Source organism: Pelecanus crispus, chromosome 7 (assembly GCF_030463565.1).
Source record: "Pelecanus crispus isolate bPelCri1 chromosome 7, bPelCri1.pri, whole genome shotgun sequence".
Taxonomy (NCBI): Eukaryota; Metazoa; Chordata; class Aves; order Pelecaniformes; family Pelecanidae; genus Pelecanus; species Pelecanus crispus.
Genome location: NC_134649.1, coordinates 14,404,195 through 14,428,835, shown reverse-complemented (window position 1 = coordinate 14,428,835; position 24,641 = coordinate 14,404,195). Strand labels below are relative to the sequence as shown.

The 24,641-nt window shown below is 54.1% G+C and overlaps 1 protein-coding gene across 1 annotated transcript; it reads left to right on the top strand.

Annotated features, from left to right (window-relative positions):
* Positions 1–3,431: 3,431 nt before the first annotated feature.
* BCL2L10 (BCL2 like 10) lies at positions 3,432–6,253 on the top strand. Its single transcript, XM_075714365.1, has 2 exons — positions 3,432–3,833; positions 5,412–6,253. Exons 1-2 carry the CDS (start codon positions 3,432–3,434, stop codon positions 5,541–5,543), a joined length of 534 nt encoding a protein of 177 aa, XP_075570480.1. The 3' UTR covers positions 5,544–6,253.
* Positions 6,254–24,641: the final 18,388 nt, after the last annotated feature.

The window sequence follows — 24,641 nt, the reverse complement described above, 5'->3', positions numbered from 1 at the left end:
ACTAGAGTGTGTGACCTCTGCTCGTACTGATGGGTACTGAGTCTAACCCGAGCAGAGGCACGTAGGGAGCAAAGTGCTGGAGTAGTGCTGGGGGCTTGCACGGTCTGGCTTTGAAATGCAAGTGGTGAGATACATCTCCAAAAAGATCAAAGATATGATTTATATTTAGATTGAAACAAGAGAAAACAAGCTTGATCACAAGCTCACTGATCGCTGGATCACTGGAGTTGGCTGTTCACGTAAGCTTGATGATAATATCCTCATTCTGTTTGGGAGTGGGATTTTTTTTACAATTCTATAAAAGTTGTATTAGAAATAAAGTCTCCTCATTCATGAAAACATTAGGTTCCATGAAAACATAACCAATTAACCTAGGACACTGCCATTCATATCAGCCTGCAGTCCCTAATGAAATAGTTCAGCTGTTTTCACTTGGAAAAGCCAACTCTAATGCTCTGCAGTATTTGTGGCAAACTATCCCTGTAACAAGCTGAATGCACTATGGAAATGTCATATAGAGCTCACTGTGCAATATTGAGTCAATACACTGTATACGTTTGATCAAAAGATTAATATTAATGTTTAGATAGTATTTATTGGTAAGATGTTTGTTTCAAACACACTACATTGTGTTGATACTTATGAATGGCCTAAATACAATAAATTGTATTTTACGTATTGAGAATGTGTATATAGTCGTTTCTCCCACCAGTTAGGTACTTGTTATGGTAGCTGTTTTTTCTGCGTTTTTGGCATTTACTTTTTGCACCACACAGTTTCTTAGATCATGTGTCCTGGCGAAATCCAGATCTACCAGAATATTGCTTCTGGAACATCTTCTGGAAATACCCAAGGTGAGCCAGAGCAACTGAGAGTGAGCAGTCCTTCAAAGTACCCGAGACTCCACCTGAGCTCCTTCTGCATTCAGGAGGCCAGAATCCAGGTTACGTTTTCCTGCTCAGAAGGATCACAGCTAACATGTGGTACTTTATTTCCAGATCCTCATCGCCATACCCAGGAATGCACTGGAAAACGCAGAGCATGTGTTTTGTGGGAGCGCAGGATTCTCCTCGCGCTGCAGTGGGACACCAGTGAAAGCTGGGCCCCAAAACGCTGTTGAGGGCTCAGGCTAGCACTGTTTGGGTAAACCGTATTTGCACATCGCCTTGAGATGCAGCAGTTCAGCTTTCTGCCTTGTCAGTAGAGAACTGTGCTGGGGTCAGCTGTCCTCTCCGCTTTAGCGTAGGTTTTGTAGTCAGCGCAAAGGTGGTTGGTGGAAGCGCTCAGTTTAGACACTGAAAAAAGCTCCTCTTCCATTTAGGCTCACTGTTTCATTTCCTTTGCTCTGAGGGGCTGGGGAAAGTGCTGAGCCAGCCTTTTCCGAATGACATCGGTGCCCAAACAGTCGCCAGTTCCAGTGAGAATGAGGCTGACCTCGCATCTTGCACTTCTGTTCTTGCAGGCAGAAATCCCGTGGTTCTCTCACTTCAGGGCCACTGCCTGTGGACTCCTAAGTCAGGCTGCATGGTCTCGGCACCTGTAAAAACCACCTTTTTGCTCCTGAGGTAATGGTGAAAACTCTGAACCAAGATGGGCCTCAACTTCCCATCAGATAAATGAAGACAGAGGAACAGGGCACTGAAGTATCCATGGTTTTTCTACTCACTAAAGGTTGGCCAGGGAAGCTTTGGAAAACCCAGTGTTTTGAGACCCCCGCCATTGGTCTGTCAAGCTATCTGCGTCTCGGAAACACCTCTCTTCCTTTCCAGAGGGAGAGGTTTTACCTGCTTCTTGTCCTTTCCCCAGCACGTCCCAGCCCTGGAGAAGAGCTGCGCAGCTCTGGGCGCAGCAGGGCAGCAGCAGTGTCACATCAGAGCCCCAGCACTGGCCCTACCTTCCTGACCAGCTCCTCAGCTCAAGCCAGGAGGTGAAGGAAAAGCAGTCCCAAAACGCTACGCAAGCAGGCTATCACCAGGTTAAACACAGGGAGAGCAAGGGAGCTACAGCCAGGGCAAAGTCACTGTCAGACGGCTCCGTCCTGTTAAACAAAAATGCTATATAAACAGGAAGGGTGGAAAAGGATACTGCTAGAGAAAGAGCAGCCTCTCCCTCTTGCTTTCCTGCTGCGAGGAATGCAATAGGAAATTTCTGCTCCAGATTTAACAATCATAAGGAACACTCTAGTTAAAAGGCATGCGTGTACAGCACTGGTGAAAAGTAGATATCATTCCAGCTACTGCTCGAGCAGATAAACACAGACTAGATTTCCCTGCTTAAAAACAAAACAAAAGCCAAATATGGGGATGTAAAACTAAGAGTTTGCCTTAGGAACGACTCGAAGAGATCAGGCCTTGACAGCGATCTGAGAAATGGCAATAGGATTGATTCCAACGATCTATTTTTGGATTTCCTAATGCGGATGTAAAATGGAGACAGAGAGCTGTAACTCAAGATAGGTGGAGTGAAGCCAAGCCGTCCCATGCCGGCGCGTTGGGCACCTTGAGCCCGTTGTGCGACGAGGGGTGAGAGCGTGACCCGGTCGCAGGCGGCCGCGGCAGCGCCATTGCCAGCACTGGCGCAGGGCTGCGCGGTGACAGCGCGGTCGCGGCCACGCTTTGCAGCGGGCCACCGGCTGAACCGCACCTGCAGACTGGCACCGAGCAGGAAGCACGAGTTGGGTGTACCCGCGCGGGGCCTGCTGTAAATCTTGAGGTGGTATTTACGGGAGTTTTGACGATCTGTTGAGCAGTTGATGGTGCTGACAGCTCGCAGGGCGCAGCTGGGATGCAAGGGAGGCGTCTAGCTGAGACGTCTCCACGGTGCTGTGCAAGTGACAGCGCTTGGCCGGTGCTGTTCTCAGCCATTTTACTTCACGTTGGCAGTAGCGAAGGGCCCAACCTTTGCACCGCCAAGGTCCTCATCCTAAATTTTGCCTATATGCCCGTCAAAAAGCACATGCCACTGCGTTTGTTTGGTAAACAGACAATGCACTCGTCCTGTAGTCCTAGAAAACCGGAGTCTCCTTTGATGCAAGGAACACAGCTTCTGGCCACTAATGTGGGAAAAAAACCCGCACGTGAGAAAAGTATCTTTCAGGCAGCGCCCGGTAACTGGGCGTCCTGCTCGACTGCACAGGGAAACCCGCGGCTTTGTGCGGTGGCTGCCTTCCCCAGGGATGCTGGCAGAGCCTTGTGGGGAAGCGGCACTCGCTCCCCCCGGGCCCGGGGGCCGCCTCCCCCCCGCCCCGGCTTTGGCTTTCCGCCGCGCCGGGCCCCGCCCCGGAGGAGGGGAGCGCTCCCCAGCGCCCCGGGGCGGGCTGGGCAGGGCCGGGCCGGGCCGGGCCGGGCGGAGGGGCCGCCCCGCCTCTTAGTCGGCGGCAGCTGCTGCTGCGGGGGCCGCAGGCGCCGAGGGCCGCCGCCGCAGCCGCCGCCATGCCGGGCTCTCTGAAGGAGGAGACGGCGCTGCTGCTGGAGGACTACTTCCAGCACCGCGGCGGCGGCGCCGCGCTGGCCCCCAGCCCCACGGCGGCCACGCTGCGGCGGGCGGCGGCCGAGCTGGAGCGGCGGGAGCGCTCCTTCTTCCGCTCCTGCGCGCCGCTGGCGCGGGCCGAGCCGCGGGAGGCGGCGGCGCTGCTGGGGCGGGTGGCGGCGCAGCTGGAGGCCGACGGCGGCCTCAACTGGGGCCGGCTGCTGGCGCTGGTGGTCTTCGCCGGCACGCTGGCCGCCGCGCTGGCCGAGCGGGGCTGCAGCGACGGGCCGCGCTGCCTGGCCGCCGCGCTGGCCGCCTACCTGGCCGAGGAGCGGGGCGAGTGGCTGGAGGCGCACGGCGGATGGGTGAGCGCGGCCGGGGCGGCGGGGGCGGGGGGCGCCGGCCCGGGTGAGGCCGAGGGCGGGGAGCCGGGAGCCCGGAGCGGCCCGGGGCGGGCATGGGCGGGCCCGGCCCCCTCCCCGCGGCTGGCGGAGCGGGGCCGCCCCCCGCGCCGTGCAGCCGCTGGGCGCTGCGGGCCGGCTGCGGGCCGGCTGCGGGGCCGCCTGGTTCGCAGCGCCGGGCGGTGGGTGCGCGCCGGCCTGCGCAAGGTGCCCGCGGGCGCCCCGTCTTGCGGCCGAGGCCGGTTCCGCAAAGGTGCCGGTGGCCGGCCTTGTCAGGCCGCAGCCTCCTGAAAATCCAGGAGAGGCGCCGCTGGCTTGCGGGGGGCAAGGTGTGCCTTCCCCTCGGGCCCGCAGCCGTCGGGTTTTGGGGAGCAGGCTGACACGGGCCTTCTCCCAGGTGTAAACACAAAACCCCGATGTGCTCGTTCTTAAATCTACCCGTGGATAAAGCCACCCATCCCGCTCGACCCGCTGCTCTGGTTCCTGCTCGTCCCGAAACCGGTCGGGGCCTCGGGAAGGTGCGGGCAATAGCATAAACGTACGTTGCGATGCAAAGCGCTGGCTGCCGTTGCGTTCTGCCGCTTGAGATGCGTGCTCAAAGCACGGCTTGTAAGGCATCCGTGCAGCTCTCTGCCTGCGTTTCTGAACAAAATGTCAGCTATCCCGCAGAACTGCACATTTCCTATTTTCGGTCCTAGTGGAATATTTGATGCCAGTACAAATAAGCACTAAAAATAGAAAGGGGGGGAAGCGGCCACTGGTTTCGTTGACTTTTCCAGAGACCAAAATGAAGTTGGTTTTCCAGTGGTCACCGGTCCATCTGACTGCTCGGAACAGTATGGTGGTTGGCTACAACGTACACTGTCACTTGGCAGAATCGCATTGCCTGTTCGCACAAATTAAAGTGTAAAGAACAAAGTTCCGGAAGAAATTAAGAGTATAACTTGTTTACATAGACATCTGCAGAGCAGAGTTCAAACAGGACCATCTGGAGTTGTATTGCTGCCACTTCTGATTATCACAAATAACGATCTGGGAGAGCAGCTGCCAGCTTTGCTCTGTCATAGGTCAGCTCCGAGCAGCGTCCACTTGGCCCTTCCAAGAGAGCGTGTAACCAGTCCCACGTCCACTGAGATGGGACCAGCTTCGGGCTCCTCTCTTTCAAGTGGAAATTTCCATATCCCGTGCTTCAGATGCTTTCTGAAACTTGAATGAGGGGGAACAATGCTGGCAGCTCCCATCAGAAAGTTGCCTGAAAGGGCAAAAATAACGTAATGACATGCTGAGCATCTCGATAGGAAGTTTGCAATTGTCTTTTGAACAACACTTGGAGCTACTGCTTTTGGTCGCCTCGTGCAAAGGCTCTCACAAAGCGTTTTTGTGTGCCCAAGGCAGCAGGCTTAGACTTTCGTGAAAGCAGAGACTTCTGCAGCTGACAAATGCTGCGCTGGGAGCGTGAATCAAACTGTGCTCAAAGACCTGTTAAAAGAAATCCGGTTAATTGTAGCCAACAAACTCAATGTCCTTCTCTTGCTTTTCTAGGACGGCTTCTGTCGCTTCTTCGGCAGACACGGCTCCCAGCCGGCTGACCAGAGCAGTACCATAAGCAACGCGATCATGGCCGCAGCAGGATTTGGAATAGCAGGATTGGCTTTTCTCTTGGTGGTGCGGTAGGCTGATGAACGGATCTTGCCACGGGAAAGTACTCTCAAAACTGACAATTTACCAGATTTCACTCTTATTTTCTATAGAACAGACTCTCTAAGAAGAAGTTTATATTTTTAAACTGGCTCAGAAAACTGTCTCACCAAATCCTTGGCTATAAACTGCTTCACTTGCTACCTAGTAACAGCACAAACAAATGTGTACTAAACCACCATTTGTGCATGTTCAAAACCTGTCGTCTCCAAACATCAGCTGGACTTTCTTTTTGAAGGTGTAACCTAAACTTTAGCACGGTTCATGTACTGTAACTTCTGAGTGCTCAATGTTACGCTAGGAAAACGTTATGGTGGACTTGCTACTAAACCCTCTGTTTGAGAAGTCTTATTTACATGGAGGCAAGTCTTCGAACCCGCCTTCCATTAATACTGTAAAGTGGGCGAACGCTGACTGTGATTTAACATGGTTTATGGCTTCAGATGTGGTGCACAGCACTTGTTACTGAAAGGCAACTCATGGTTGATTTAGAGCAATTAGTGCCAGTGATGTGAGAGGCATTAAGGCTTAATATAACATAAGGCTGATTTCATTACACTACAAGAAGATAAGTATTGATACAGGATGATAATAGCTGCAGTACTGGTTCTTACTGAAAGGAAAGGAATTTAAATATTAAACCTTAATTGGTATATTGAAATCCATTGAAGGCTGGGATTTCTCTGGATTTCCTTGACAAAACAAGAATTTCCATATATCTTAATATATTTTTGAAGTATTTATCACTGTATGATACTTGTAGCCATGACATCTTTATTTTTGTTTAAAACTTAATGCTGGTTCTTGTCACTCTAGTGCGTATCAAGCATTGTCTTGTTTGAGTAATCGTTCACTCTATTTTCAACATGCTGTGTATTTCTTTCAATGGTTGTACAAATTGCCTTATGTTTCTCGTAGCTTTTAATAACGTTCCTGGGTTACTCATAGTGTGTACAATTTTACTGTGGTGACTTCAAAGGTGAATAAATGTTAAGTATTTTTATTTTAAAAAAACTTTCTGCTTATTTGATCGGATGGGTGATGGTACTCAGACAGTGAGTGTTTCGGTGGTTACCTGGATGCATCAGTTTGTACCCACCTTCCCGGTGCTTTGACCTGAAACGAGGAGCTGTGCAGGACCAGAGCAGTGTGATACCAGTCCTCGTTGCAGAGGAGTCCCGCAGTCAGAACTAGGGGTAAGACAGCCTGAGGGGAAAATCCAGCCCAAAAGGCCCATCTTTCCCACTGCGACTGGAAATAACCTGGTGGTTTTGTAGGCCAAAACTTTCCAAAGTTTACTAACATAGCTGGGTACAGACAGGCTCCTCTGATACCTGCTCCTGCTTGTAGAGAGCGACAGAGCTCTTGTTTCTTCTCTGCCAAGACTTGCTGCTGCCTCTCTCTTTCACACATGCATGCTTTTTTACCGAAACTGGAGTCTCTGATAGGAGTTACGATAAAGACTGAGCGGTAGGTGACGGAGTTCAACCCTTCTCAGATTAGTAATACTGAGCAGCTGTAATTTTTGAGGGTGTTGGGCTTAACGCTTTTAAAAAAGGGTCTCATGCTCCCGTCTCCCAGGCAGATGTTTCTGTGGCACTGGTGGCTCTGATGCCTGTTAAACCGTGCAAGCCCTTTGTTCAGCCTCCCTCCCCGGCTGCCCGTCCGCCCACCCCTCAGCCCTTCAAGAGGCTATGCTCCTTCGTGGGAAGAGCACCCGGCGGGCGGCAGACTTCCTCTTGGGAAAGATCAGCCTGGCAGCCGGGTCGGCATCGCCGCGGCCGGTAGCGGCCACCCTGCTTCTCCTTCTGCTGGCCACGGGGCCCCGGGGGAGGTGTGCGGCGGGGGCCGCGGCCCCACGCTGGACAGAGCGGCGTTGTGCCGACTGGCCGCAGATGCAGGGAGAAGGACAAAAAGGGACATTCAGGGACGGTAAGTCCCGCGGAGGCGGGAAGGAGCTGGGGGTCCTCCCCCTCGCACCGCCTGGTCTGAACAAACGTCTGCTTGTTCTCTGACTTCCAGTTCTCTAAACTCCAGCTTGGCTCCTCTCGGCAAAAGGATTAAGATCCCGCGGTGCGGGACCCTTGTGCTCAGTTCCTCTCTTGAGTTCCCACAGGGACGGCGCCTGCTTCCGTAGCAGCTGGATGCTCTCGGGCATCTGCCTCCGGTTCTCCTGGGCGGCCAGGAGGCTGCGGTGCCTGAAACTTTGGCTATGGTGGGAGTGAGCTGGCTGGTGCTGGGAAGTGAAGGTAGTTTCCAAAATGTGGGATGCTTAAGGGGATGTGTGCTGAAAAGCGTGGCAAACGGGGCAAGAAATGCTCTAAACAGAGGACAAATGTTGCATGGAAATGTCCTGCTGCAGATCTCGAGGTCTCCCCAATAGCAAGCAGGACAGAGGTAAAATATCAGTATCTTGATTTCCAGTGTAACCTGATCCGGCAGGCCCCACAAAAGCAATAGCAGAGAGGATATTATGCTGGTTTTTACAGTGCGCTCTGGAAAAGAGAAGAAAAGTCTGGAAACGTTCTTGAGTAAAGTCACATCAGCCTTTGGTGTAAACCTGACCCTTTACAAGGTGCAGCTTGGAGAGTGTCTGCCATTCTTCCTTGGCTTGGGAGAAGCTGGGGGTAGGTTTCCTAAGAGCTAGAAGAATCGGGGGTGGTTTAGGAAAGCCGTAAGGCTGAGTCAGGAGACGGCAGTGCAGCTCAGCAGCATAGAAGCGATGCTGCCTGTGGCTGCCTGATGCCCAGAGCCAGCCTGCTCTGGTCTCTGCTGGCAGCCCGCACCCGAGGGTGCTCCACTCAGCCACTCCGAGAGCAGTGGGCGCAGCCCAGGCTGCCGGAGCCCACGCTCCCTGCCCTGGCACTGCCAGGGGATCTGCCTGTCCCAGCCGGAGCCGCGCTCCCCGAGCCGGTCTCTGCTGCCGTGGGACTGTGGTGATGAAGACCAGGGCTTGTATCACTGCAGCCCCATTGATTTCAGGGCAGTTTAGACTAGCTTACATTTGCCTGACACTTCTGATTTTTCAATTTTTTTCTCTCCGTTTCAGTCTGACTGTTTGTCTCAATGAAGTCCCATATTTCAATTGAAAACTGCTGTTCATCCTCTTTTCTGCCTCAGAAAAGGGAAGCAAGGCGCTGCTGTTCCTTTCTTTAAATGCAGAAGGAGAGTAGGTGGTATTTAAGCACAAGGCTGTGTCTAATCCTCATGACAGCTTTCAGATCTTCAGCCTTGGTGTATTTCCCGGGCAGGTGGTGGATGCAACAGGCCTCGTCCTATCTGACGATTAGCACACAGTAATTGCTGCAGGTTCTGTTGGGTCCCAATGTGCCTACACCTGCAGCAGCCATCAATCGTGGGTCACTTTGAGGTGCTCGAGTGCCGGGCAGGGTTTCATGTTCGAGGGGAGAGAAGTGAATTGGAGGTGCCGGCTGAGCTGCGGCCGTCGCCTGGCTGCTCGTACCAGTTCTGAGTCTTCCCTGCTCTGCTGCGTATGGAGACCTTTGCAGGGCTGAGGGGTGGAGAAGGTGGTGTTCCCAGCTGCTAATGGCATTCGCAGTGGCCTTGCTGGAGCTCTTGGTGTTACCTGCTGGTGCTGCACCTGCTCCCTACGCGGTTCCCTTCTGAAGGGGCATCCACTGTAACCACGGGCAAAGGCTGCCGTGCTGTTGCAGAAGCCCAGCTGCCTTCTTGTTAAAAGAAAGAGAAATCGATTCATCAGGCTTCTGAAGAGCGTTGAACTAGCCAGTGGGTTTCTTTTTGACTTGGAAAAAATGAGACGCTGTTAGAGCTCAAAAAATGTAAGTTGCAGAATGGTGTTATACGGCAGTTTGTGAGCTGCTTTGCTGTGGTATGCAAAAAATCTGGTCTGGCACGTCTCGCTGAAGGAATTGGTGCTGGTGCTGCGGCCTTTTCTGCCTGCGCATGCTGCCGTCCTGAAGGGGTGCAGCGCGGACCTCGCCTGTGGCGTGGTACCCAAGCCCGGCCAGGATGGGAGAGCCCTGTTACAAATAACTTACTAACTGGACAGCCAAAAAAACCCCCAGCGAATCATTGGAGGGGAAAAAAGATGCGTGTAGCATTTATTCACGTAATTTCACTTCTTGTGTTCATTCAGTTTGGATAATGAAAGCAAACTTCTGGGTTTCAATTCTGGTTTCCTGGCTACTTTCTGTACCTGACTCGAGCTGGGCTGTCCTTGCAGTGAGAAGAGCAGGCGCAGCTGGGAAGTGACTTGCTTTCAGGTTTAAAAAGAGTCAGTGTAGTGCCTTCATAAGTGCTGCTGTTATTTGGAGCACTTAAAAATGTTACCTTTAACAGTTATCCTGTCACAAATTGAAGCTCTTAAATGAGAACAGAGTTAAAAATAAAAAAGCAAAATCCTGATTTGCTTGAAGTCAAATGTAGGAAGTCTAAAAATCAGCTCTCTGCTGAACTGACACGATTGTTTAATTGGATTTTTTTTTCTCTGCCTGGGCTTGGTCTATTTGTTTTATGCAAATGAGATGAGGAAGAGAGGACCTGGCTTTCCTTGTCGAATAGGTCTCCTTTCAAACAGGTGATTTGTTTCTGCTGAGCCTGTGATAAGTTTCTAGCACTGCAGCCTGTAACTGATACTCACAAATTGGCAATCTCATGGTTTCTGGATGTTCACCCATTTTGTGTCAGAGCTGACGTGCGTTGCATGTTTCTGTCGGTTAAGAATTAAACCTACTAAAATGTCTGGTTTAATTCAGTAGGGAACCATGCCAGCTATCGGGGCGATTGAAATCCCTCATGTCCTGTTGTAAGAGATACCACAGCACAGGAATTAGAAAAGTCTGTCTGCAGAGAGCCACTGTAGGCACTGCAGAAAGTTTGTGCACTCTGGATTGAATCCCTTTAATGATTCTGACCTGTGACAACAGTTCACTTGAGGGAGTTCCTGTGTTTGACCCAACCTGCTCCTTTGTTTGTCTCTGAACAGCTCAGCACATGGTGAGTAACAGCAGGAACCCCACACCCTGCTCACAGCTTTTGGATACTGTCTCTTTTTCTTTTGAAATGGGTGTTGTTCCCAGCTGGGTCTGTGGGGAACGATGGCCTGGCTCCGTCTAACTGCGGGGAAGTTGTCCGTGCTGCATTGCACCTCAGGGAGGACCAGGCGTGGTATCTAGAGCTCTGCTATGGGCAGCCTGCTCTGCAGCCTGATGCCAAAGCCAGGAGATCTTGCTGGCACTTTTAATTTGCAATGCATAATAGTAAAAGTGCAAAAGTGCTTGGCTTCACCAAAGTGCTAGAGAGAAAGCACTGGCTGTAGTCTGCTGAGCTAATAGGCTATTTGGCTTCTTCCTTGTAGCTATTAGTGTCTTTAGAAGAATCCCAGACTGTTGTAATTAATTTCTGAGCGTTAATTGTGAAGCTTTATGATGAGCCCATTGGCAACTCCTAAAATACAGGCAGAGCCCTGTGGCTCCGTTATGGAGTCAGTGCAGGGCGAGCAGTGTTAACTCTTATGTCTCTGTGAGCTGCCAGCAAAAGCTCACTCATCACCCAAGCTCCTGCCACATAGGCTGGACCCTCCTGCTCCTCCAGCTGGACACAGCTGCTTTGTGCCCTCACCAGCCTGGGGCTTTCCCACCTCTGCTGAGACAGAGGATGCGCTCCCAGAGGTCCCAGTAGCCTGCCTGCGGGAAGTGTGGCCGTGCAGGGATGCACCCAGCGTCGCCCTGCCCTGCGCACTGGGCTGTGCCCCAGGCAGCACGGCCACGCCGCCTCTTGGTGCCAAGAACGGTGCCATGAAGGAGTGGTCACATTGGTGCTGTATGGGGTGGGTGGTGGTTAGATGACTTTCTAATGATTATAATGCATGAGCAAGAACGAATTCCACCAGTCGGGTGTAAAATAACCTTGTAAAACGGTAGTGACGAGACCAGCGGCAGCGGAGAGCTGACGGTGCTTGACACGCCGGGCAAACGATTGTTTCGGCATGTGCACGGTGGGCGCCTTGATACAGGCAAGCGCTTTAAATGTTGAACCTCGTTGTACTGGGAGCCGGCAAGCAATGTGGTTTCTTGAGCGTTTCATACCCAAACTTAATGGTGGCATTTTCAAGCAGAACGTGGGACGCGATCCGGCAGGTGCCAGCTCTGCCGAGGAGGGCTGGGCTTCTCCCTGGGCTGGATCCTGTCTCCGCATGCAGCCGTGTACGGGGTGGCACCACTGGGCAGGGACAGCGTCCCCTGCGACGGGAGCATGGGGCTGTCGCACAGCCACTGTCTGCTGCGGGTGAAACTTGGCCTTGCAGAGTCAGCCAGTCAGTATGTGGTTTCCGTCCCAAAACTCCACAGAAACCCCTGAGCTTTCCGCCGTGTGAGAAGTCTGTAAAACATGTGCAGGATTTGAATTTTTTTCTCGTTTTTCTTTTTTTTCCCCCCTAACCTTTCCATGCCCTGAAGAACGTGTACCTGCAGTGGCCCTGCTGAGCGTGAGCACCCTTCCCGCGCGGGGCTGCTGCTCAGCCCAAGTCACGCTCACAGCTGTAGTGCAAAGCACCCAGCATCTTGGACGTTCTTACTGCCAGTCGTGTAGGCAGCCATCTACCATAGCAGTATCACCCTTCCCCTGGCCTAGAACAAGAAAAATTCTTTTCTCAAAAAAAGGACACAAAATACCACATAACTAGTCTGAATCTTTAAAAAGAAGAAGAAGAAAAAAAAATCCTCTGGGGTCTTGTGTATTGTCCTTGGTGATGTTCAGAGCAGAACACCACCTGCCGCTCTGAAACCCTTCCAGTGTTCTGGTCGCTTTTTCCAAGAGAAGGTCTGCTCCATGGGAGGAAAAGGTTAAATGTGGGAGCAAGTAGGGCAAAAGATTATGTGAAACAGAAATCCCGGTGCCGTTTGTTCTGCCATCTGCTCTACACTCGATCCAGGGCTGTGGGTGGTTTTCCATAGCACTCCCGCTCCCCACACGGCCGGCGGAGGGCTTTGAACTCCTGGAGTTCCTGGCGCTGCAGAGCTGGGTGAGATTTGCATCTCCTTTCTCCCAGAGGAGCTGCCCTTTGGCAGGGCAAAGCCAGGTGCCGTGGCCCAGCCACTGCACTGGAGCTGCCGCTGAGAGCCCGCTCCAGCGGCGAGCCAGAAAAGCACGGACTTCAACGCCTTTGGCACGAACAGCGCGAGCACCAGGGGATGCCGGGGTCAGCGCATCCTGTGCCGTGCCCGTGGGGAGGGAGAGCCCGGGCAGGACAGCCTCTGCTTCCCTGGGAGCGCTTCGCGTTTCCACGTTTGCAGCGATGCACCAGCAGCGCGGGATGCTCCCCGGCGAGCGGGGCGGCCCGTGCCCACCGCCCGGCCGCTGCTGCTGTCCCCGTGAGCCAGCAGCGGGGCAGGCCGAGCCCCGCATGGCTGCGTGCCGGCACACCATCCTGCCGGCAGCAGGGCCTGGCATGCGTGCCAAAGCGTGGGAGGACAGAGGAGTCGCTTGTCCCCGCTTTGCAGACAAGGAGCACAGAGATGTCAGAGATGTGCAAGAGCCTGTGAGCAGGCAGCGCGGGGCATGCCCAGAGCTCGGTGCCTGTGGCTCACCCTCGCCAGAAAGGCGAAATCAACTCACCTCTTACCTCTGGGTCCCCTTTCTGCTCTGCCCCTTCCCCCGCCCCCATTTCTCTTTCCCCCGGTCCCCCAGCCCGGCTGTGCCCAGGGCCGCGGGCTGCACACCCCTCTGCACCGCACGCCTCCTCCGCCCTCCTGCCCACCCTCCCCTGCTCCGCTTTCACTTGGGAATGTGACCTTGCTCTCCAGATTATTTACAGACAAAATATTGCTGCAAGCCTGTGGAAGCGTTTTCTGTTGTTTTTTTTTTTTTTAAAGTGACTGAATTCCACAAAAAATGAATTATTTCAAGGGGCATGTGGGAACACTTTGCTGTGTATGGGAACAGGCTGCCTGAAGCAGTCTCCCCTGGCCGGCACAGAGGTGCAAGAGGTTCTTCATTTCCCTAGCTATAGGAAATGATCTGTCTCTGGTTTTCTTAGAGAAACCCACCTTCTGCTTGGGGAAGGCTGCCGGCACGGGACACCAGCATTAATGGGGCTATGGCACGCATGTAACCGGGACCTGGGCTCCTTCCTGAGGCATGCGTGAGCCGGTGCGTAGTGCTGGCTGTGGGGAAGAGCCGAAGTGGGGGCTGCTTTCCGTGGCTCCCTCTCCCATGCCCCTGGAGCCGGGGCTCTCCACTTCCCCTCACTTGGGAGCTCCTGGGTCTCCTGCTGCACTTGCAACACAGGCTGGGTTTGCTGAGGAACTCAGACAGAGCTGTCACATCCGATCGGAAGCAGTGGTAGGCTGATTTCTCCTTTTTTGTTTTTACTGGCAGGACCAACAGCTGCCCTTTTCCCCGCTGCTGGCAATTCTTCTGTCTAGCTGAACTTCTGAAAGCCTCGTGGTGGTGGTTTCCCACTGTGCAGAGACCTTATGCCTTTGACCTTGCACCACCGCGGTACCCTTTGCACGGCTGCTGGAGGCCATAAAGCTGCTCACTGCACACAATAACGTTGAGTTGTTAGGTTTGAGCAGCATTGGTTGTTTTGGACGAGGCTGACGTGGGGTCCCTGGCTGGTGCTGATTTCCTTACAAGGTCAACATAAGCCTTCAGGTGTCTGCAGCTGAGTAGTTGTCCCGAATAAGGCTGTGTGCTCCACTTTTATTTAGGAGTAGGCACAGCAATTGTCAACAGAGCTAAACTTGATCACAGACAGTGATCCCCTTTTTGCTGTGGGAAGAGTGCTTACACGAAACACCTTGGTCTGGCTCAGCATGCACCTTGGCTTGATCTCTCCACAGGCTGAGCTGGGGCTGCTGATGGGCTGGCAGAGGTGTGCTCTGCTCCCTGCTGAAACTGGGGCTGCCGCTGGGAAGTCTCTCAGCAAACGTGGCCACAGGGGGTGATCACAAAGCAGGCGCCCGCAAAGCCATTCCCTGCCTGCTGTGGGGTTAGCACTGACCCTCCAGAGTAACTCCAGCCTTCCCAGCTTGCGGTGGTGATGGTCTCATCCAGGCCCTTGTGGAAGCGTTGGGCGCGGGATGCGCGCCAGGCAGCGCGAGGGTGCAGGGGGAATGGAGGCGGTGCGCGTCTAGGGACCTTGATCAACCAAACAGGTTCAGACGGTGATGATGGTTGGGAGGCCCAACTTGCAGCAGGTTTGTCTGGAACTGCTCTGGTCCGTGTGCTAGCTTGTGTGCTACTGAGCTATGGAGCATTCTGTGCAAGTCATAAATGAGCATACTGGCTATAAATAAGGGCAAAATTCAATGGATTTTGTTTAACGAAATTCTGAAGTTTGCCTTGCTGAGAAGCCATGGGGATGAAGGCTGGGACAGGGGAAACAAATGAAAAAAGGTTTATTATTTTAGTCAAATCCTTGACTTGGCTGCAGCCAGCACGTTCAGCGGCGGGGTGGAAACGTACCAGGTGAGAGACAAACATACCCGCCGAGATCAAGCGCAGCGGCAGCAGGTAGAGCTAAAGGGCATCACGAGGCCGTGTCTGTTGGGGCTGCTCCTTATCAATGCACCTGCTGACCTCTTTGCGAAAGCAGCCCCTGCCACCTGCGCCTTGGGAAGCTGGGAATTTTTCTGAAGGAGCCGTAGTTATCGGGGCTCTGACCGTGCCCTGCTGGCACTGAAATAGGCGCAGCGCTTGGGCAGAGGGGAGCAGTGGTTAGAGCTGCTGGCAACACCCACTGCTCCGCCGCTGGGAAGGTGAGCGGTGTATCATGGTGTTTGGTGAGACCTTGCAGGAAACCCTCTGTGGTTCCTCCCCGCCTAAGCTGCCCAGGCTCCCCGAAAAGGATAGTGGGTGTGCTTGGGGCTGCCAAACCCTCCCCGCTCCCTGGATCAGCAGGCAAACTCCTGCCCCATTCTACAGCTGTCAGCAGAGGCAATTACCAGATTTGATGACTACCTGCAAATCACGGGGCAAACTGCTGCCAGCTTGCAGGGGCAGGAGGGCTGTGAGTGCTGGGCACACTCAAACATGCGCTGAAGGTGGCTGGGCACCAACTGGGAGGTAAGGGGAGGCAGGGGAAGGCCTTCTGTACTGGGTGCTCTTTGCCAGGGTCTGCATGGTGTTTGCTGGATGCTGAAGCATCCTTGGGAAGGCAGCAAGGGAAAGCTTGGCTCACTGTGTCTGCTGCGGTGCTCAGCTCTCACCTTCCAATTCCCCATCATAGCTGGGGGTAGTGAAAACCCCATCCCATTCCCCTGATCTTCTAAATGGGTGCCTTTTTATCAATGGGATCTCCTGGTTATCCTTTTTTTGCAGCTGGGGGAAGCTGCGGAGTGCAGCAGGTCTCTGCTCACACTGCTGGTAAGAACAGGACCCAGCGCGCCTGGCTCTGGACCCATTCTGCGTACATCTATGTATGCATAGTGCTGTTCCTCACTAACAGGGTCTCTGGCACGTTGCTTCCAGCCAAATACTAGTGACTCGACTGGCTTGAAGAACCAAGCGTGATGCAGGGGCACGGCGCAGCCTCAGCGGGTGCCCGGGGAAGGGGTCTGGCGGGGCTGCGGGTGAGCAGCTCTCCACAGTGTCAGACCAGTGGTGTTGGGGTAAGCCTGGGGCTTTGACGGGTGCTCGTGCCCCCTTAGAATATGGAGTTAGGCATCCTGAGTGAAGCATCTTCTCTGCCTGGGTGTCCTGAAGGGTTAACGATCCTGGCAGCAGATGGATGGGTGGTAAGGAGATTGATTGCCTCCCACAAGGTACATAAAGTCTCGCCCTCCTGCAGAAACACACCACTTGTTCAGCCAGGTAAATAACTGGTTTAAAAACCCCTCTTGCAGCAGCTGACCCTACACGTGTTTATCCAAGTGACTGGAGTTGTTCCAGTCTCTCTGGTAAGTGACCTTTCCCAAATTTTTCTTTTCAAGTTGACATTTAAGAAGGGGGGGAAAAGTCACAGCAACAAACAGTGTTTTAACAGCGATAAAGCTGTACCCGTCAACAAAGCCAGGAAAGCCGCACTGGAGCCCGCGCTGGCGGCCCTGCCATCCCCGCCGGAGTCCATACGGACAGCGCTGGCGTGTGTTTCCTGACCTGCTTGGTTTTGCATGAACTGACATTTGCAGTGCCCGTGGGCCGCTCCTGCTGCCCGGGCTGGGCTGGGCTTGGCTGGGCGCAGGGCGACTCCGCAGCTCCTGGGAAAGGCTCCTGGGCGCAATTAAGTCCGAGCCAGCTGCTGGCAGCTGGAGGCACTCACAGTATTAGTTCATTACTGCAATTCAAATGAAGAAGAGTCTTAAATCTTCTCTGAAAAGAATCTGGGTTTGGCAGGCATTGGAGCACTCGGCTTATTTTGAAAATGCCTTGGACAGTTTTGGTAAATATCTTACTGTGTGTTCGGGGGAAGTAAAATTTACCCCTAGTTTTCATGTTCCTTGGTTCTCAGTTTCAGCGCTGCCACGACTCACCCCTCGCCCCCAGCGGTCGTGTCACAGGGAGATATTTAAGCAATGAAGTCTCTGTGCTTTGCAGGAGGTTTACCTCTTCAGCCCAGATGCCCAGTACATGAGCTCCTCTTCCAGGCTGGGAAGTGCCAAGGGCAGCGCAGAAGGCTGCTCAGCACTGAAGGGTTCCCCAAATCCCGCTCTCCCCATGTCCTGGGCCATGCCGTAGCTCCAGTGTGCTGGCTGCCAGCCACTCCATCTCCACCAGGACTCTGCAGAATCTCTTGGATGTCCCTGCCTTCTCCATCTGCGAAGCACCCCACAGCCCTCCCGGCCTGGCCCTGCGGCCCTTACCCAGTTTTTTTGCTCAGTTGCAGATGGCAAGCAGGTCTGCAAGCAGCAACTGGTCTGCGGTGTTGGAGTCTCCCTGCGATCCCCACCTCCGGCTCCTCTCCTCGGAGTGTCACTAGAAATGGTTTCCACGGGTCTCCGCTCCGCGCCTGCATGGTCCTGCCTTGAGAAGAGAAATCAAAACAAGGACTTTCCAGTGGTCGTGTTTCCCATAGCAGGAGGCGTGGGAGATCCCTGGGAAGCCGCCGGCAGCAGGGATCCCCCAGGGCTGGGTGCTTCCCTGGCGTTTCTCACAGAGGGCGCGACGGGAGCGGCTGCAGAAAGGCACGAGGCAATGAGGGGACCAGGGCGGGGGCAGCGCTTCGGTCATACGGCGACATGCTGCCAGCTTGGGGTGATGCTGGGCAGCCCCCCACCGGAGCCCTCCTGAGCGCACGGGCCTCCGGGCTGGTGGCAAGCTCTGCTTTCAGCAAACCAGTGTTTTGTGACAAATTTCAGCTGAGAAACGCCTAAGTGGCTCTGTCGGGACAGGCGTGATGGATGCGCCCGGTGTTATGGCAATGCTGTTTCTTGGATTTAATCTATTTGTGCAAGAGGGAAAAAAAATAACAAAAACCCCCCAGCTAAGTCCAATAGCAAAGATGCTTTTAGTGAGCTGATAGCCAAGGCTTGCCTTTGCGGTTCACCGTCTCCCTGCGCCGCCCCAGCTCTGCAGGGCACCGCAGCCCCCAGGCTGCTGGGAGCGGGGGCCAGCAGCTCACAGGGCCCCCCGGGAGGAGCGTCCCTCTGCCACGGCACTCCCCGCTCCCCCGCTGTCCCCAGGAGGTCTCTGGTGCTGCACATGGACACGAGACAGCCGAGCTGTTCTGCTGGGCTGTTGCTGGAGTGATGCTTGTGCGAGGCTCTGTGGCTGCTTGGGAGCGATGGCAACTTTGGGACCTTGCCCACTGAGTTATCTTTAATCTTTCATGGCAAGAATGTCTCATTTTGCTCTTGCTTGCAGCAAGCCTGGGTGTTGGCTTGCTACAGGGTCGGTACGTGAGCCCGGGAGCGGGACTGCCTGTATCCGGAGCCTTCCTTCCCCTGCGATAACGTCAGCGCTGGAGAGCAGGCGGCTATTTTGGTCCCAGGAATGCCAGTGGATGATTTCACTTTTGTTTTGTACCCGATAACCTTTCCCATCACAATGAGAGACGACGTCCACGCTCCCTGTGCTTCTGTGCGCGAGGGGAAAGCCATTCAAGCGCCTCTGCAGGGGAAAAGAAAGAGCCGGTTTAAAAATAGCTGCCTGATTGTCGATGGAGCCCGGGCAAAGGAAGGGCAAAAGCCTCTCCGTGCCGCACTGTGCGCTACGCGCTGGGATCGGCTTCGCCGGGGCATGAGGACAGCGGCCGTGGGAATATTTGCTGTGCTGGCTTTTCCCATCGGCCTCGCAGGGACGGGAAAGTCTGGGAGATAACTTTCTTTTCCATGCGGAGTCGGCCCGATGTGGGGCTCCAGGAGAGCCACAGCAACCCTCTTTGCCCCCCACCATAACGCATGCAGTGGTGTTTTCTCCTTTCTCTGCCCCTCCTGCCCTTCTGTGAATCCTTTCCCTGCTGGGTTTCATGGCTGGGAGCTTGGTCAGGAGTGAGGCGAGACAAACCCACCCCGGGCCCCAGGCGAGATAAGTCCGGTCAAACCCAGATTGCTAAAGCTCAGATCCAGTTTTTATTTCCTGTGGGGAAGGAGCTGGCTAAAGTAACTTGGTTTTTTTTCCGAGCTTTCAGCCTGCAACTTCCCACGAACTGCTGACCCATCATGTGACAGGAGCCGCGGCGGGGCCGCTGCAGCGGGATGCGGTATCGCCGGCTTATCGAGCTGCACCGGGGCCGCAGGCAAACCCCGGTGCTCAGGTGGGGACGGGCCTCCCGGCGCCCACGTGTGCTGGGGCACGGGCAGCATCCGGGCACCAGGCCTCTGGGAATGGGCAAAGCCTGACGTGCTTTAAGAGGGAAGGCAGCAAGCTTATTTACCGCCAGCCCCCCTCCCCTATGGAGGGATGCTTCCCACCTCCCCGGGGGGGTGTGGCCCATCTCCCTGATGCCCACCCTACCCTTCAAAGTACATTATAGGCTATTTTGCAGGCTCTTGGCCAGTGGGATGGCTACCTGGGCTCCTGTTTGCTCAGTCCCTTTGCTCAGTGGGAGGTTTTCGCTCAGTCCCTTGAGCACAAAACTTAACAGGGTGGCTCCAAACCTGCCCTTGCCCTTCCTGAGCTGCAGCCTATTTACAAAACAGTGGCTGAGGGCTGCTATTTATCCTTACATACACATTACGTTCAGAGTTGCTAAACAGGCAAAGCCAAAATGAAAGTCATCTGAGTTTTCTTTAATTAGAATAAGATCCTGATGAATCATGAGGTTCTTTACCTCAAGGATGCACTGAGAATTGACTTTGGCAGCAGACATCAAGGTACAGCAGTCAGCGGAGCTCACTCGCTGCGTTGACATCTGCTGGGAAGACTTGTTTTTCCCTCCCAAGTCACATGCTAACTTGTGATCTGATCATGAGATACAAAGGATAACCTTCCAATATTTATTTTTCTCGTCTGGAATTTTAAAAGGCAGAGGAAAAGAGTAAAAAGCAGTGTAAGGGGAAAAAAAAAAAAACAAAACAAACCCTCGCCTCTTTTGGTTAGCGTTGCTCTAGGCGCTGTGCTTGCTGCTGGGACAGGGCAGGAGGCTGTCCCCAGTGTGATGGGCTGCACGTGTACCTGCTGCAGCCGTGATGGAGAGCGTCAGCATGGGGAGAGCATCGGCACGGGCAGAGCAATTGTTGCCGGTGTGTTCAGCCATGTAGCAACCCTGCCCCCTCCGGCATGAGCCCACCCGTGTGCAGGCAGAGGTGGGCAGGGGCTGCCTGTCCCAGGGTGACCTGCACCAGCACAGGGTGGGGGCAGCTTGTCCACCCCCGGTGGCTGCCCAAAGCTGGCCCTGGTGCCATCCTTCAACATGAAACACATATGTTTGATTACAAATGTCAAAGTAACATTTTTTATAACAATATTCCAATGTAATCAGCTAAGCAGGTGGAGTTACTTGATATGTGCTCTGGTCCAAAGGTTTATAGTAAGCCCAGCTGCAAGATTAAACCAGAATCACCCTCAAATAAAATTCCCCATATAATCTTTGGGGAGTTTTGCTAGTGCAGCTTGGGTATGTTTACTTCTGTGAGATGATGCCTATCAAGCACTAAAAAACCCCAGAAACCCATCATGGTGCTGACATGGGGGGCTGTTGGGAAACGAGTGTTCAGGCTGCTGAAGGCTTTGCCATGAGAGGAGTTCTCGCTGAAGAGAGACCAAGACAAAGCAATGGGGCAGGGTTGTTTATTTTCTGAGATGGAGAGGTGTGTACCATTGGCTACCAAATTTGAATAGGGAGGTTGCTGCCCATGGTTTGCATATATGCAGCAAGCCTGACTTACACGTACAGCAGGATTAGTCTGTGAATGCCAGACTGAGATCAGCAGCGTGAGCGCCTGTCTGTCTGTCTGTCCAGCTGCTCAGTGCTGGGAGCAACTACGCGGAGCTGGGAGATGCAGCAGGCCATGGCCGTACTTTCCAAAATTCCATCACCGGGGCATGCCCCTGGCCGCACGCCTGCCAGGCACCCACATTCATGAGCAGAGCCAAGGCTGGGCATCCTCTGCAGCCGTGCGCAGGATGACCGGCCCGGCATCATCCCCCCGGTTACTCAGTGCTTCACCTCCGGCACTGCTGAGCGATTGTGCACTGTGCCAGTGTCCTGCAGTGCTGTGCCGTGCCGTGCCGTGCCACCGTGCACTGGTGGGTCCCTCGGGGGGTCCCTGTGCGCCCAGGCTCAGGATGGGGACCGGGGAGGACGGGAAGGCAAGGACCGTGTCTGCAACTGCAGCTCAGCGAGTGAGAAAGAGAGGTTGAAGCAGAAAGGTGCTTGCGGTTTCCTTCGAAACTAAAAGGCCACAGAATATTTCAGGAGGCTGGTGGTGTCAACGAGCCACTGCAGAGCGCTCTGTCCTGGGGGCTGTTGGTGTGTGCTGAGCCGGCCGGTCCACGGAGGCTGAGCCACAGGTCCTCGAGAGCATTCAGAAACTTTGTGGTCTTTTGGGAGGAAGGCGTGTAAGCCTCACGCCTTCCTGGCTAAAGCCTGCTGGTCTCCCGTCTCCGCCTGTCCAGGGAGGGAGCTGCAGGTTTGCGGGGTCATGAGTGGCTGGACCTGACCTGCACCCCTGGCCCCAGGATGGACAATGGAAGGGGCGATGTTTTGGGCAAGGCCAAAGGCGCTGCACCTGTGTGTGACATGCTGTGTGTTAGCCTGACACGGGCTGAAAAGCTCTGCCGTAGCTCTCCTGGAAATAAGTAACTGCGAAGAGGAACATAAAGGGGTGGCTGTCACGCCGGAGGGAGGCAGCCAGCGCAAACTAAGTTACGAAAGCGCCGCCTGCAAGAGCAGCAAGCCCGGCCGCAGCCTGGCCACAGCTATTTCGGTGCCGAGAGAGGGCTGAGCGCGGAGGTGTTGCCAGTAAAAACGCACACTGGTGTCAAGCGGGGAGGAGAGGAGGTGGGACGGAAGGGCGCAGCCAAAGGACACCCCAGCTAATAGGAAGGGCACGAAGGGATAGCGTCGACTGGGTGCCTTTGATGTGGTGAATGGTGTTTTGACTGCGGTAGGAAGGTAGACTTCAGCAGTTCGGGGAGGGTGGCTGAATGATGGGTTTGCAGCGAGAAGTGGATAAATTCCATCCTGTGAGGCCCAGCTGGCCCCTGCACCTTTGCCAGGACCACGGCGTTCTTGAGAGAGACTAGGGGTAGCGGGGATGTGATGCAGTCCCTAGACTCAAAGCTGGGAAAACATGAACAGGAGAAGATTTTAAATTAAAACCAAAGCAATCCGTAATAAAGAGCTGTCTCTAGGAAGCAGACTTATTTCTGATTTCAGGTTTTGAGAGTCTTGAAACTGTTTAGGTCCGAGTTGTGCGTCTCCTCCTATTACATGAGCTTTACTTAGCAGTGTCCTAACCCACCCGCCCATTGACCCACTTAGTGCAAAGACCAACTTTTTTATTCCGAAAAGCAAACTATCCTCTTTCCTTAGGCAAATATTTCTGTGGCCTCTGCAACAGCATTAACCAGAGATGGTTATGGGCACTGTGACAGGCTAGCAAGGGGGTTGGTGTGCAGTTGTCAGTGGTCCGTGCAGGAGAGCGGCATACCTGCCTCCAGCTCGTGGGCGCTTGGAAGGTGCTTGGGTTTGCTGGACCTGGCTGACCTGTCTCTGTGCCCCAGGGGCATCTCTGAGCACTGCGATTTCCTGCTTCGCCAGCCCTTTGCCTGCCCCTAACAAAATTAGAGCAGGCCTGACCCAGAAAGCTGGGTGCAGAAGTGATCAATAGTGATGGTAATTGGTCAGCAGCGCTGCCTGGAGGCTCTCGGTGTCTCAGTCCCAAAATAAATAAATGCGTTCAGAAAAAATATAGGCAGTCTGACTCTGCTGGCTGAGGCATTGGTTGGGGAGGCTTCAGCCTGCGGTCCAAGGGCCGCAGAGGGCAAGGCTGCTGGCAGAGGGCTGAGTTTGCTGTGCCCCATCCCGGGTGGCTGACTTCGCTCCTTCTGGTTTCCCTTACCGGTGACGGTGTGTCTGCAGCAGGTTTTGCTGCGCAAGGAGTTTGTTCTGCAGCAGCAGAGCGCGGAAGGCTCGGGCGGAGGGAGGCAGCCGGGGCAGGTGCTGCGGCAGAGGGGCACGCTCAGACGCGGCTGTGGGTGCGATCGCTCTGCGTGTGAGTGCCTGGGGAAGGACATGCATCCGCTCATCCCTGAGTGTGGTGTAGACACTTGCTCCTGGCCAAGAAAGCAGTCCCTGTTTTAAGGAAATAAACAAATCCCAAAGAACATCTTTTTGGAGTGGCCCCTCTCCTGCCTGCTCACGTCCCCAAAGGACAACGAGGGCTTTGTAACTGCCCAGGGCTCTCGGGAACCAAAACAACCTCGGTATGAGCTCAGCGGCTGTAAATCAGCAGGCTCCATCGGGTGCTATTGCTAGGGTAAATTTAGTGCTGATTGCTTTGATCTGAAATGCTTTTATTTCGTACCCTCTACAGAGATAGACACAAGGTCAGACTAATGGCTGATACATGAAAAACGTATGTGGCCTTTATTGATTTTGCAGTGATTAATGATTCAAAGGGAGGGCCAGTGATTCATGAACTCACAAACGGTGCCCGAGAATGAGCAACGCGACTGAGGCGGCTTTTTAATTCCAGCATCCAGCCTCCTTCACCCTGGTCAGGGTACCAGTGCTGCTCTCATGGATGATGTCCTTGCACTGGGCACACACCCATTTGTATGCAGTGAGCTCTCGCACCCCTGTCTGAGTTCTGTTTGCCTTGCTTTCGCTGTCTGTTTTGGAAGGGGATCAAAAATAACCGAACCTAAACTCTTACTGTAGTCTTGTCGAGAAATCCTCTTGAAGCTTTCCTGCTGCTGTTCCAGGTGGTCCAAGAAGAGCGTCCTCCAAAAGGGTATGGCACAGCACCCTGCCCCGGCTCACGTCAGGAGACGTCGTGGCAGAGACCCCACAGGAGGCATCCCCCGGGTTCAGCCCTTTGGTTACCAGCGTGTGATCTCTCAATAAAGGAGCTTCAAAGCTGTTTGCTGTGATTAGCCTCGCAGGCGATGGTTTTTTAAATGCTTTTCCACCCCCGCGAGCATGTGGGACTCCCTGGAGGCTGCCGAGCCATGGCCATGGGGTGGGCACTCTCCTCCCGCAGCCCCCCGTCCCAGCCCACCCCATGGACAGGGACCACAACCCCCCAGTTCTCTCTGTGCCACAGATGCAGCTGGAAACTGCATGGGGAAGTTACCTTAATTTTGGAGGGGGAAATCAGGCCTTGTTTGAAGGCTCTCAGTGGTGGTTATGCAACTTTCCTATCTGGTATTTGAGAAAACTTCCCCCTCCTGGCTGTTTTAGCCTTGTGACTGTGACTAAAATCATCGTGTTGCCACCAAGGCTCCTTCTGCTGGGCTCGCTGCTTTTACACTGGCTGTCTCGCTGAGTGGGCCAGAGACATGCTACATCTCTGAGGGCCTGAAAACTCGCTGCCGTTTGGGTTCCACTTGTTGCCAGCTCTCCTGCTTTTTTTTTTCCCGCCCTCTCCTGCAGTTGCCAATGGCTAAAGGCAAAGACATGTTCTCTCTTGGGCACTGTCATGGAGGATGTGATGCTTTGCTATAAGATCAATTGCTCCGTTACGGCGGTCACCCTCCTGGGGC